Source organism: Notothenia rossii (genome assembly GCF_949606895.1).
Source record: "Notothenia rossii genome assembly, chromosome: 12".
Taxonomy (NCBI): Eukaryota; Metazoa; Chordata; class Actinopteri; order Perciformes; family Nototheniidae; genus Notothenia; species Notothenia rossii.
The window spans coordinates 4,966,677-4,980,036 of record NC_136911.1 but is presented as its reverse complement, the minus strand read 5'-3'; the positions used below and the strand labels follow the sequence as shown (position 1 = coordinate 4,980,036).

The 13,360-nt window shown below is 39.7% G+C and overlaps 1 protein-coding gene across 3 annotated transcripts in view; it reads left to right on the top strand.

Annotated features, from left to right (window-relative positions):
* The window catches only part of ctnnd2a (catenin (cadherin-associated protein), delta 2a), a 224,573-nt gene that overhangs the window by 19,923 nt on the left and 191,290 nt on the right, over nucleotides 1-13,360 (top strand). For all 3 annotated transcript variants that reach the window (XM_079661477.1, XM_079661478.1, XM_079661476.1), the window contains exon 2: nucleotides 9,067-9,197. In XM_079661477.1, coding sequence (XP_079517603.1) covers nucleotides 9,069-9,197 — 129 coding nt within the window. In that variant the 5' untranslated portion in view covers nucleotides 9,067-9,068. The remainder of the gene's footprint in view (nucleotides 1-9,066; nucleotides 9,198-13,360) is intronic.

Here is a 13,360-nt window from a genome sequence, read left to right as displayed (position 1 = left end):
TGACCATGAATAACTTTGTTCAATATATGAAAAGGCTGTTTCATGAGTGGCAGAGAAACAGTGGGGTAGTTTTGTTTCAGCACCATGGACAGCTCTAAAGGCCTGTTTATAGCAAAAAGCTGGTGTTGTATATATCTCTTTTCATTTACATTAATGGAGGTTTCTGAACCCATCGAGGTGGTGAAAAAGACACATTTGGCTGTGCTTTTGGGCGACGGGGTAATGATGCTTACGGCCATCATGTGGATCCTGCGGCATAACATCTTTTTTTTACAGAAAGAAATAAGCACACAGATATAATTAAAAGTAATTATCCCTCATGTATCTGTACCAGAAAGAGAATCATATAAATGTAGCAACTAGAAAAAAAAGAAATGAGTAAAGTTAGAAGCTGTGAAATTAGGATATAGTAAAGCGTGCAACGGGGATATGCTGGCTAACATCCTTAATAGCACCTGCAGGCAAGGACATTATGTGGTTAAGTTGTACTGCCTGTAGGACAGGTACAAAACATTTACCTTGATAGAATTTTGAAATATAGAGGCATGCAAAAATATATAATGTGATATGCTTCCACACCACAGGGGCTAGAGGAAGACTACATATTATTTGGTTTTCTTGCAAAATTGAATCACAGCAGATCCTGTGATGATTACATTTTGCACACCGTCTTCTCGTACAGGATTTCAAGTCAAGGACAAGGTTTCTGAGACGTAAACGGAGCTTTCCCTGATCGTAAGGAAGAATGCCAGTTGTGAGTAGTCTCCCCCCAGGCAGCCGCTAGTTGTTAGCATTAACTCCCTGTCTTTCTTACGAGTCGGACTGTACTTTCATTTCTATAAATGGATTTGGGGATATCGCACATTATTTTATGCATGCATTGGCGTGCTTCAGGCAATGCATAGGCTATGTTTACCCGATGAAGTACATTCTTGCTCATCTGTCATTGCAAGTACTGTGGTTCCTGTAGTGCCACAACTCATATATAATACATACAACCGTGGAATTGATTCACATGAACATAAACAGTAAGTTTCTATTTTCAGAACTGTATATAAGTCAAAGGCAGAGGATACAGGATCTCATGATATGGTATGTTTGCATTGTAGAGAAGGCAATGAAATAAAAGTGATGTACGTATGTGTTGTTTCGTCGCTGATTTACGGCCAAATATGTGTTTTTCTTTAGAGAACGACCTCTAGAATGATATAGACAGTGAGAAAGACAAAGACAGACTTATGGCTGACCTGCTGGATGACTGACTGCCTGATGTCGAGACAAATGATCCGGGATGATGGCATGGCTCTGAGCTAATCCAGGAGCAGTGGACACCAGCGCTGAACCATGTCAAACAGATCATTCAGTCAGCTAAGTGTGACAAATGTGTACCGGTGGAAAACTTTGCAAGGTAGTCCTGTAATGTGTTTGAACACCAAATCAACAGTCACATGAAAACACAAGAGGTGTTTCATTAAACCAAGAGCACATTTCCTATTAACCCTGTCACTGATTGTCTCTACTTTGTCACAGCTCTTGGTTAGTTTCAGGCGGCAAGGAAAGGAAGATGGTTTGTTTGCATGCTGCGTGTTTTGGCAGCATGCTGATTATAAGGAGATTATCAGTTGCACATTGTTCAGACATGTGTGATGGGAGTCAGAGGGAGGTGTGAGACGAAATAAAGAGTCAAGACTCAGGTAAAAATACGCCTGATTTCTTCCGACTTTCTCTCATACTCTCTACTTTCTTGTTCCTACCCTTTAATCTTCTTTCATCTTTAATATTTTGTATATCTTATCCCCCTGATCAACTGGCCTCTTTTGCTAGCATACCCATACAGTGTTTCCCTTCCACTCTGCATAGTCTGCATGTTTGTGATTGTGAGAGCGCGTTACTGTAACTTCCTGATGTATCTCACGTCAGAGGTGACAGTGGTAGCGGTGGAACGCTGCCTTCCTGTTGACAGCTCTGCACACAGTATTATGTCAGTCGTGTTAATGAGCCACAGTATTCTGACATCCGAGCTGATGAAACCTGCTTATGAGCAGACATTGTTTCCAGGCTTCAGGCACAATGTTGCTTATAATGTTGATATAAAGTCTTATCCCCCCTCACAGGTTGTTGTTTTGTTTCAGATAAGTCACAGCTTGGCATGTTTTGACTCTCTGCTCAAAGAAAGTCAAGACTCAGGTTTGAATCATTTCCAAGAGTGCCATCATTTAAGATTAATATAATTTGTCATTGTTACATTGGTCCAAATGTGTTGAAGTTTGAGACACATGATGCGTCTTCACTTTGATTGAATGCATTTATGAAGAATGGTTTCCACCTATTTGGCACTAATAGTACTTTAAAGGTCCAACTTCTTTTTTGAGAATATCTCATTCATTTGAGAACAGATGCTCTCATTTTTGTCTTACAAAATGTATTTTCTGTATGGCAGCAATGCACTTCTTTAGTTCTTGTTGTATATAAATTAAAATGCTCCTAATTACCATTCACACCATGCACTCATGCAGACAGTTTAATGGTTCTGGGATCAAATGACACCATAGTGGGCTTTTCTGTCTCTCTGCCTATCCGTCTTCTTTTCACACTCTCCTCCTACCTGCCTGCCTTTTCTTCATAGGGAGAAAAGTTTACAATATTGTGTAGCAGGAAAAAAAGTTAGAATAATTTCTACCTCTCCGTGCTGGTTTCTCTGACTGTGGAAGCAGAGATTTCTGACTTTGCATGCAGATAGTTTCTCCTGCATGTCTTCAAACCCAGAACCCAATCTAGGTCAACCATCTGACAGCCTCCCTACTGCCACACTGTGCTGTGTGAATATACATGTGTGTGCATACGTGTGTGTCTGCGCTTCACATTAGCGCCCCCAGGCTACAGCAACAACCAAAACAAAAAACTGTGTATTTGCCTTTTCTCATTCATTGAATACTAATTGTTGCTAGAGATGACTAAAAAATAATTGGAGTTTATCCTTTAAATGCTACACTAGCAATAGCTGGAGGTATTGATTGATGATCAATGTTGCTGTCTCTGTTGACTGCTTGCAATGAGGCTTTTTGAAAGCGAGCAAAACAGGCCCGAGGCATCAGATTTCAGTTGTCTGTGACCAGCCTCAGAATCACTGGAGCTGCTGGAGCTGTGAACCACACCCTCCTCCAGTCTCGCTCTGTGTCGGGTATCGCCTGTTCTGGAGTTATTTGAGGTTTTTTGATTTCTCAGAGGGAATATAAGTCTAACAAACCATCAATATGTCAATATGTCAAGACATGCTTATGAGCGTTCACATTTTTATTCCTTTGCCAAATGTATAAGCTCTGGGAGTCTGGGACTATTCACAAGCCCCAAATGCTTCAAAACGACAAAGTTCATATTAGGATGGTTTTGAGATTTGCACAAATTTGCACACATGCATGAATATAGAGTGATGATGAATGGTGGTGTACTCATAGTGAGCTTGCACAGTAGCTACTGGTTATATGCGCAAACATACATACACATATGGAAAGGATTTGTGATGCTTCTCATTACTAAGATATATGTTTGGATTCAAAGCAAATCCTAAAACACAGCCAACTGTTTCAGATTTCTTGAAATGGAAAGATGGAGCCACATAAAAAAAATCAGTGACGTGTTGCATTCATTTTCTAATTTATATTTAATACTCATGCCCCAAAACTTACTTCAATGGTTGTTAAATAGGGAGTGATTGGTAAAATATTGTATATCCAACTTGTTGTTGTTTGGTATTATTCACCTCAGTATATTTCAATTCTGTAGACGAGAATACAGAATCTATTTTTAGTTATGGGTGTCTCAGAATATTTTAAAATGTTGATGTGCTTGCCCACACAGGCATACATAGTGAGTTGTGCATGTTTGTGTGTGTGTGTTTGTGTGTTTGTCCACATCTAGAGCCAAACACCATCTCCATCTCTCCCCAGTGCTCACTGAAATATACATTATTCAGAGTTTAATATTAAACTGTACATTAAGGTAAATTGGAGCCATCAATCATCCAAGACTTTCATATGTAGCAGACTTTGGGAATTATTTTGAAAGGCAAAGCAGTCGTTGGAAACCACAAGTGATTGGCTAGGGAAATTGGGTGTGGAAATTATAATTATACTTTTTTTTATTTTCCAAGCTTTGTCTCATTCTGATACATTAGCATTATAAGCCATATGTTTGGGATGATAATTATTTTAGGATGACTGCGAAGAGCACACAGCTAATGAGTTAAAATATATTCAAAACTCTGACATTTCTGTCAATTTTAATGTGCATGTCCCTCATTTTGAGTTTCATATGGAACTAGACAGATTTGATGCTCATCAAATTTGATTTAAAATTAGAATTAAATGAGTCATGAGTCAATTTTAATGAAGGATAATAGCTTACAGCACTAAGACTCAGTGGAATACCATTTATTCTTAATTTTATCCAAAGCTGAATCCGTAAACTCTGTTTCACAATGTACCTTGCAGGTCTGTGCTGCAGTATAATGCTTGATTTAAGACAATGCTACACAATGACTGGCTCAAATGGAGTGTCTCATATATCCAACGCAGAGTTAAGTTTGATAGCAGTTAAAATAAACTGCTATCTGACACATCAGTGGTAAACATCAGATTTTGGTGACAGCCTCTCAGCAGTAATCCACTGTAAAAGACAGAAAGGTGGCAGGTCCTCTTGCCTCAACAGTTTAATGCAGCCACTAAGAATGTTACATCATAAGTAAAGGACTGACTGGCTTATCCGTGAACAGGGGCGCCGCCAGGGATTTTGAGCCCCATGAAAAGATAATCACATTGGTTATTTACATTTTTTTTTCTTAATGTTCTAAAAAGAAATTCGGCCCCTGTCAGTCACGGGCCCTTAGAATCGTCCTAACTATTCACCCCCTTACCGCGCCCCTGTCTGTGAAACATAACACCTCTCTTTCTGCTGTCACAATAAGTCCTGCTTCTTCCACAGACTGGTATGACTCATACTTGAATACAAAAAGTTACTTTTTTTTTCTTGGAAAGTATACGAGATATTTAATCTACAGAAATAATTTTCCACCACAGATTATAAGAATGATGAACACATGTTATCACTTCCAGATTATAATATTATAAAGGCAGCATATTATTTAAGTCAAGCTATTATTGTTCACAATGAGCCATTTTCAGTAATGCATGAATGCAAATGTTGTAGTGTAGAGTAGACCATCATTTGGGACTGATCCACTCACTATAATTAGGTCAAAGCAGACATGTTGGCTTTTCATGATCGTAAAAAGCACAGGTGTTGCTAACAATATGAACAAGGGCTTGTTTTATTCAAGTGTGCCATGACATCCATTATAGTAGGGCTCTGACACTGAAACAGCTAAATAAAATTCAGAAATCCTTAATTCTATTACCTACACCTGTGTTTCCAACAGTGACATGTCAAAATGTCCTCCATGATTAATACCAAGTATGTGTTGAGTAGGATTCTAGCTCCACTTGTTTCACATCCCTTAGGAACCGCCTTGTTTTTTGCAGCCATCATACAATTCTTTTTCAACTGAGATAGCATTCAGAGCTTTGTAAATATTTTAACAGTGTCATTTCATGTGGAGGGGAGAAGCATGCTTTTGATTGTGGTACTTAGAGGAGCCTTTCCCTCAAACATGCTGAGGACAATGGCTTCCTGATCACGCAATACTTGGGACGTGGTTTTGGGATGGAATTTGAGGTACATTCTCTAAAAATAGGAATCAAAATAACGTTACGATACTCCAATAGATTGAAAAGAGTACTACTTATTGTTCAAAAGACTTTCAAAGCATCATATTAATCATGTGGTTTCACTAAAATAATAGATCTACATTAATCTGTTAGCATACGTTTTGCAATGGTGGGAGACACCTTTTAAAAGCTAGGAGAAAAAACTGAAAGAAAATATAACAAGAGAAGTTAAGGTTAGAGGTCAGAGCAGGGCAATGCCGCAGAGCCAACAATGCTTAGAGTCAGACAGCTGAGGGGTCAGGGGGTAAGGGGAAAAGACCTCATTGAACCTCAGAGGACGGTGTGTGCATGTCCTGAATATGTGTGTCTGGGAGTACACATGCGTAAGGTGTGTTCAGCCGGCAGGGGGCAGGTGTCGAGGCCACAGGTCACGGTGTGAGGTGCCTGTCCTGCCGAATCCTATGAGTCGGGGTTTGACAAAGCTCTGTTTTTGTATGTGCTTGTATGTGTCTTTTTCCTGTGGATGGAGCAAAATCAGTTTTTCTATTGAAAGAGACAAGTACAGCAAATGCACAAGTTTGTTTTTAAATGAAAACCATATTTAAAATGTGGTTACTTAAGACTTAACAACATAAAGCCAAATGACTTTGTATGTGTTGAACCAAAACCTTCAATCAACATTCCTGCATTAAGTTGTCTTAATAATTCTTATCCACTAAATAAATAGAATGATAGAGTAATCCCCTCACTTATTGCTTGGTCTCCTTTGCAAACCTATGAAGAAGAAGTAAAACTTCGAACTGTGATGTGCCATTTGTTTCCTGTTGAATTTCTCTTTTGTTTTTCCACTTTGTTCTCCAAGGAACTCTGCTAAATGCTGGGTCCTCTATCATGCTGTCTAAAAAAACTTTGTCTGAGCTTTTCATGTCTTATCTAGGTCTGAGCCAAATGAAATGTCAGGCCATCATTTCTCCTCAGTTCAACAGGAAGCTGCACACAGCTCAAATCAGCCAGAATGCGCCGCAATTAAGTGTGTCCCCAGAGCTACAAAAGCCCCCTATAAGCTGCGGCTCCTGTTACATTGTGGCCTGCAGGATGTAACGCGTCTATTCAACAGCAGCTCAACTGTGGCTGCTGACAATAGCTCAGGAGGAACATTGGGGGTGATGCAGCATTGTGACACCTGATGGCAAATGTTTTGGTACTGGGGTTATCTCCAAAGCAGCCAGTATACAGTGAGCCGACTTTTCAATTTTCTGAACACAACACAGCACCTGTCTGGACTCTAATCACAAAGGGTGTGTGCCTTTTCTATACATGATCTATGGCTTTCGCGGACAATACATGGTTCACAATGATGTGTATTGTTGCATGCACAGGCTCAAAAATTGCATTGCTGCTGGGATTGGATTTAGATTTTTTTTTTTTTTCAAATGATTTGGGTAATTCACGTTTATATAAATAATCTTATACTCTTGTTATAATTCCCTTCATAAAAATTACCTTTCTCCGCTCACTGAATGTAATTGTATTTGTGGCTTGGTTTAATGAATATTGTGTATACAAAGCATCAGAAAGCCTTGGGATAATAACGGTTGTCTGACAAACCAATGCCATAAAAACTGTTCATCAGTGTCAGTAATTCAAAATGCTCTATTGAAAGGCAAGAATAAATGAAATTTCCTCTACATTTATTCAGTGTTAAGCGTAAGAAAACCCAACCAGTGGGTAGAGACTTTGTGACTTATCAAAACAGGTGTAACTAATAACAGATTCATTTCATTTAGGTATGCCAGTGCAGGGGCTCATTTTGCAGCCTGGCACACTGGCACCCTGGCATGGCTTACTGGCACAGCTAAATGGAAAGAAGCCATCATTAATGTTATTAGTCACACCTGTGATTTTCCTGCCATGAGAAATGTCTTTAATGTCTATTCAAAATACAGTGGGTTTGAGTGCTACAGGTATAACTGGATGGTTTGGGGAACGCAAGCCAAACCACCTTAGCACAAAACTATTGCCAAGAAGCCTCCGATTAAATGATTGATGGAGCATAGTTTCATTCTGCGGTGGCAGGTCAGGGCTCCACTTCATTGCCGCAGGTGTTTACTGTAGGAAACAACTGCAGGACTCCACAAATAAGGTGAAATGAGTCCTTCCTCCTTCCGCCTACCTGCACAGTCGACTCATGCAAGACAATGTGGCAGTCCGCCAGCTGGTGTGTTTTGGTCTTTGCTGGGGTTGTGGTTGCTCTGGAGCCAAACTTTCTTGACTCATCTCCACTCAGAAGGGGAGATGCCAGACAGTCGTGGCGTTTGTAAGTGAGAGTGAAAATAACCATCTGTGGGCCGTCTCTCTAGCATCTTTTATTTACCGACACCACCCTGTCTGGCCTGCTGTCTGTCTGCTTGCTATCTAACTGTATTAAAAAACAGACTGGATTTCTGATTTGCACTCAGCTATTGTTGACTTTGTGGGTTGACTAGCCCGGTGCTAATAGCCTACTTAGACTCAACGTGTGTCTGATTAGCTCTAAATAACATTAATGTTAATATTTACTCTAAGAAAACTGCAAAAAACTTGGATACACTAATAAACTAGAAGAGCCCTCAAGAGTTCATTATCTCAGCAAGGGAGGTCTTTCGTTAAGCTGTGTGACATCTCTCTGTTTAATCATGGATTACCTTGCAAGCTACTGGACACATCAGCCCTATATTGTGCTGCTTATTTTTGACTGTATGCTGAAGAACCTCTTGTATTTGCAAAGATTTACAAAGATTAGAAAAATGAAACAACATATATCAACTAGATATTCCGATTCCCCTATGATGTGGATGTCACTTGGTACATTCTGATGTACCCCTTCCTGTGTTTAGGAGCTTGGCTTTGTTAGCATCTTTGAAAACATTTCAACCAGCTATGCTGTTACCACCATATCATTTGTGTCTGTTATGTGTTAGATAATTATCCTTCTTAAGTTTCGGAGGTAAAGTAAATAATGCTTTGGGGGAGTAAAGTAAGTATAATGTTGCCATGGAATCAGTGATTTATGCTGTTAGCTACAACCCTGGTTTTAGCCTTTTATTTATTTAGTAAATGACAACCTTAAAAGTGTGCCAAATTAGCTATTAGAAGTTCCTTGTAAAGATGCGAACAATTTCAAGCAATTTAGTACACCCTATGATTTCTAAGCATATTATGGACTTTACTTGTTACAGATCAGAGATAATAATAATCTTGGAAGTGTAAGTGACACCAAATCTGTATATATGTGTGTCATATCCGTGTTTAGTCTTGACTGGATGAATATTGATGTTATGTGTGTATTTTCTGTTTATATTAGCAATGCCGGTGCCAGATCAGCCCGCGGAGCAGGAGAAAGGGGCCATGGTAGCCCCTGTGATGCCAGCCTCCAATGGAGAAAGATCTGAGACGGAGACCACGTCCTCCATCCTCGCCTCTGTCAAAGAGCAGGTAGGAACTCTCAAATGTACACGTGGGTTGTTCTGGTGCCAAACTCGCTTGTGTTTAACTTTGATAAGAAAGGCACATTTTGGCTCTTTCCTCTTCCCTGCCCTCATAGCCCAAAAACAGCTTGCTATTAGGCTGGTCAGAAGGTTGTCACCGTTATTTAGCGAAAAAGGTGCTCTGCTGCTGTAAAGTGTTTAAAAGGAACCAAAGATTGATTGGTGCCAAGGGAATACGGCAGCGTAATGGATGGAAATAATGGGGATTACGGGGCGCGAGCTGTAGCCAACTACACATGATTGGAAAAGTCATTAAAATCAAGGCAATTACTCGACAGGGAGCTTTATAAGGAAGCTGCAGCGCTGTAAGTGTACAGGCCGGGCCATGGGGCTGCAGGTTAGTAGGAGGAGGTGGAGAGAGGGAAGGAAAGTTGTACTTAGAGCGAGGAGAGAAGAGAGGACAGATGACATGGGAAAGTCACTGTGAGTGAGTGGGTTCGTTTGGTGTAGAGGGAGATACTGGACAATAATAATTTGCAAGTTGGCAATTGAAATCTACTGAGATAAAAAAGTGGACTAAAAAGAAGTAGAGAAAGCAACAAGAGGAAAAACAAAGGAATAACTCAAAGGGATGTAGCTTTTAAGTTTCAATGATACAGTTCCAAGTGTCGAAGTAGAATTGAATAGTTTAGGTTACGGTAAAGTGTGTGTTTGTGTGTGTTTGTGTTAGCTTGCACAAGTTTAAAATAAAGAACCCAACAGAAACATGACCTTTGCATTATGATAAGATATTCTGAGTACCGAGCCGCTCTTCAAAAGAAAGTAAAAAAATAAACTCACACACTCACTAATTGCATCCGCTGATTTGTGTTTAGCCGTGGACTTATTTTCTTTGGATAATGGAATTCTGTTTCATTTGGATTTAGCTCATCAGTACATACAATACACAAAGATTTATCGTTTTTATCATCTGCATTGACTCTGAAATCCTCCTTAATTTAATACCACAAAATATTCCATTTACCCATACCAAGTCAAGGACAAGTGCTGATGGCAATTTCATATTTCCTTTCCTTTACAAATGGCATTCATTTGTGGGTTTCTCTCTCAGTGCGCTCAGATTTCTGAATCACTGAAGCATGCACAATTAAGTTAGATCCATGCTTTGGACGAGATGTGAACCTGCAGTCTCCGTCCCCCTCCTGTTGGGAGAGCAAATGTAGTGAACTTATCCAAAAGGGAGTACTTTACTGACTAGCTGTTGTTAAAGCCTCACTTTTCTTCTGAAGTGCAATAGCTACAAACATGTTTGAAATTCAAAATGATTGAATTATTCTGTCATCATAAGGTAAACGATCATTGAATCAATAGTTGCAACAAAAGCATATTTGTTTACGTATTTTCCAGTGGATAAACCTTCAAAAACATTATTGATAATACCACAATAGCTTTCTACTGGAAAATATTTGTTACAAATTAGACTCCAGGAGACACAAGGCCTATATATTTTCTCCCGTCCCCCCTATAGCTGCCCGTATGCTTCTGATCCTACACAGTTGCTGGTGATTAGGGTAGTGTGGGTATATGTATATAATGTACTTACCATCAGCATGTCTGTTAGCGCCATGATATTTCATGAATAATACATTTCCACACAGGGAGCACATTAATGTCTGCATACAATTTAAATAATGGTACGGAAAACACAGAATGATGGTACTATCTGAAGGTTTGATATGTTCCTGTGGGCGCATTTCTTAAATAAAGAATTTTTTTTTAATCAACTTACATTCTGTGTTTGGGAAGGGGGGGCGTCCCTGCATACGATAATATTACTCCACTAACCCAGCAGTCCCACTCCCATTGCGGCGCATTAACATGGCTCACACACACCAAGGATACACACATGGCTTGGATTCCTTTTAGTAGACACCATCTGTCTGCTGGTGAGTGTGTGTGTGTGTGGTGTGTGTTGCTGGTGGATAATTAAATGAAGTGGTATGTTCATGTTAGTGAAAGGACTTCCAACCACTGTTTGCCCCGAGGCTTTTTAAATTATTACAAGTATGATACTCAAATGCAGTCTGCAGTATAAATAAATGTGACAGAGAATAAAACTAAATGCTGCTTTGGTCATCAAAGGCATCAATGTGCTGCACTTTGTATAAAACCTTGTTATTTGGGACAGCACTAAGCACCTTACTAAAAATCTGATTCATCAATCATCAATTAATCAGAGCCATTCTACATCCAAACCAGCTATGCCATTAACACACAACAAGAGGTCATGATGTTGGTTGCTGTTGGCGTGCTGGTTTTGGCAGGCACAGCACTCAGGTTTGGGAGTCCTGACCTCCTGGGGATTGTCTCTAACGAGGGGTCTTGAAATTGGCATAACCAATTATTTTTCTACACTTATCACCGCTGCAAAGCACTCAGTGTGCCTGGGGTTTTGAAACGTGTGCCATGTGAACCCCTCCACAGCATATACAGTCCCAAGCTGTATTTGGAGGACTCTCACCAGGAAGACATAGAGCTTCACCGTGTTTTCACAGATGTGACCCGATAAAGTCTGTATGAAACCTACCTGTACAAATACACTAAAGTTGAAGTATGCGTTACTCATATTCATAAAACATATAATGTACTACTGTTAAAGTTTTGTGAGATATATACTGGACACCCTAGTAACAAGAGTTCTTGAGTTTGACTGGACTTATTTGTGGCGTGTCCTCTGTGATTTGTTAATTAGTTAAATTACACGTATTTAATGCAACAACAGGAAATCTTCATCGTCATGCTACATTTGCACATCCTCAGATAAATGTCAGCTGGCTACATATTTTGTTAGATTGTTCCTATTTAACAGTTTCTGTGCTACAGTTGGATCCATTTTAATTCCTCAAGATGCTTTGCACTATGTTGCATCACGCCTAGCCTTAGGAGAGCTCCACAGAGACCAATTTCACCAGAGCTGATTTGCTCGACAATCTATCAGTTTCCTGCATACCTTAATTTAGCTAGAATGAATGTCCTCTGTTTCTAGAATAAACGTGCACAATTTAACCTTGTTTCTTGCTAAATTATATTCTTAATGTTTTGCTTTGCATTGCCCTGAGTGATACTGATATGAGTTTAATGAAAGCTGTTGCTCTTTACCCAGCAGCCAGTTAATCTTTTTTTAGAAAAATAATGATACTTTGTATTTTTGTTCTGCACAGTTTAGCATCTAGACCATTGATTGTGTTCAAATTACATTCTAATGATAGATTATGGTCATTCGGTGTTGTGGGTTGGTAAGCAATTTTGCGCGATTTTGGGCCAGTAAAAGGCTGCCGGGAAAAAGGTTATTGAGCAACCGAATGATACGTCAAGCGCCCCCTTTTTATGTGGACATGCAGTGAGCAACATGAAGAAACCCTGTGTTAACAAAGCAAGGGGATAACCAATGTTGTGGTGCATAGTTTCTCTTTTTAGGGTTTGAAACTTAAGTTTAATCAGTTTATTTTCAGGGACCAAGTTGTGGTTTCGGCCATTGCAGTCTTCATCATTGTCACAGTTTGCTTCATGTGAGATGAAAGTATCCATAAACTATTCGAGTTATCTATGTTCCACAAGTGATGGTTTTCAGTTTGCATATTTGAAAGGCTCAAGTTCTTCCTCAGAGTTGAGAGAGTAATGTATTCTATCCTTTATACTGCCGGTTATTCTCTAGGCTCCCTTTTTTCCGCTGGAGTTTGAGTCCACTTCTTTGGCCTTCTGACAGTGCTGAAACTTCCCTCTACTACTTCCACTTTGACTCTGCTTGACTGCCGTCCAACACATATAGAAGTTGGTTTAAAAGTGATTCTGTGTGGGTGTCTGTGTGTTGTTCACAGCTTGTTCCGAGAGTACATTTGTGTTTGTGTGTCCTAATAGACTTCTCTGCGTCAACCTCCATCTTGTGGCTCCTGTTCTCTCCCCTTTATCGATACCCTGTCTAGTGCTGCATTTGACAGCTTTGTTTTGGAGCTGGGATTAATGAACTCTGTCTCAGGGTCAGAATGATCAGGAAGAAATAAATCCTCCCCCCTGCCCGTGACTATCTGATACAGCAGCTTATGAAGAACCTTGAGTCTCCTGAAATTCTTATTATGTCACAAATAGAGAACAAAAGGAATATTCCCGTTG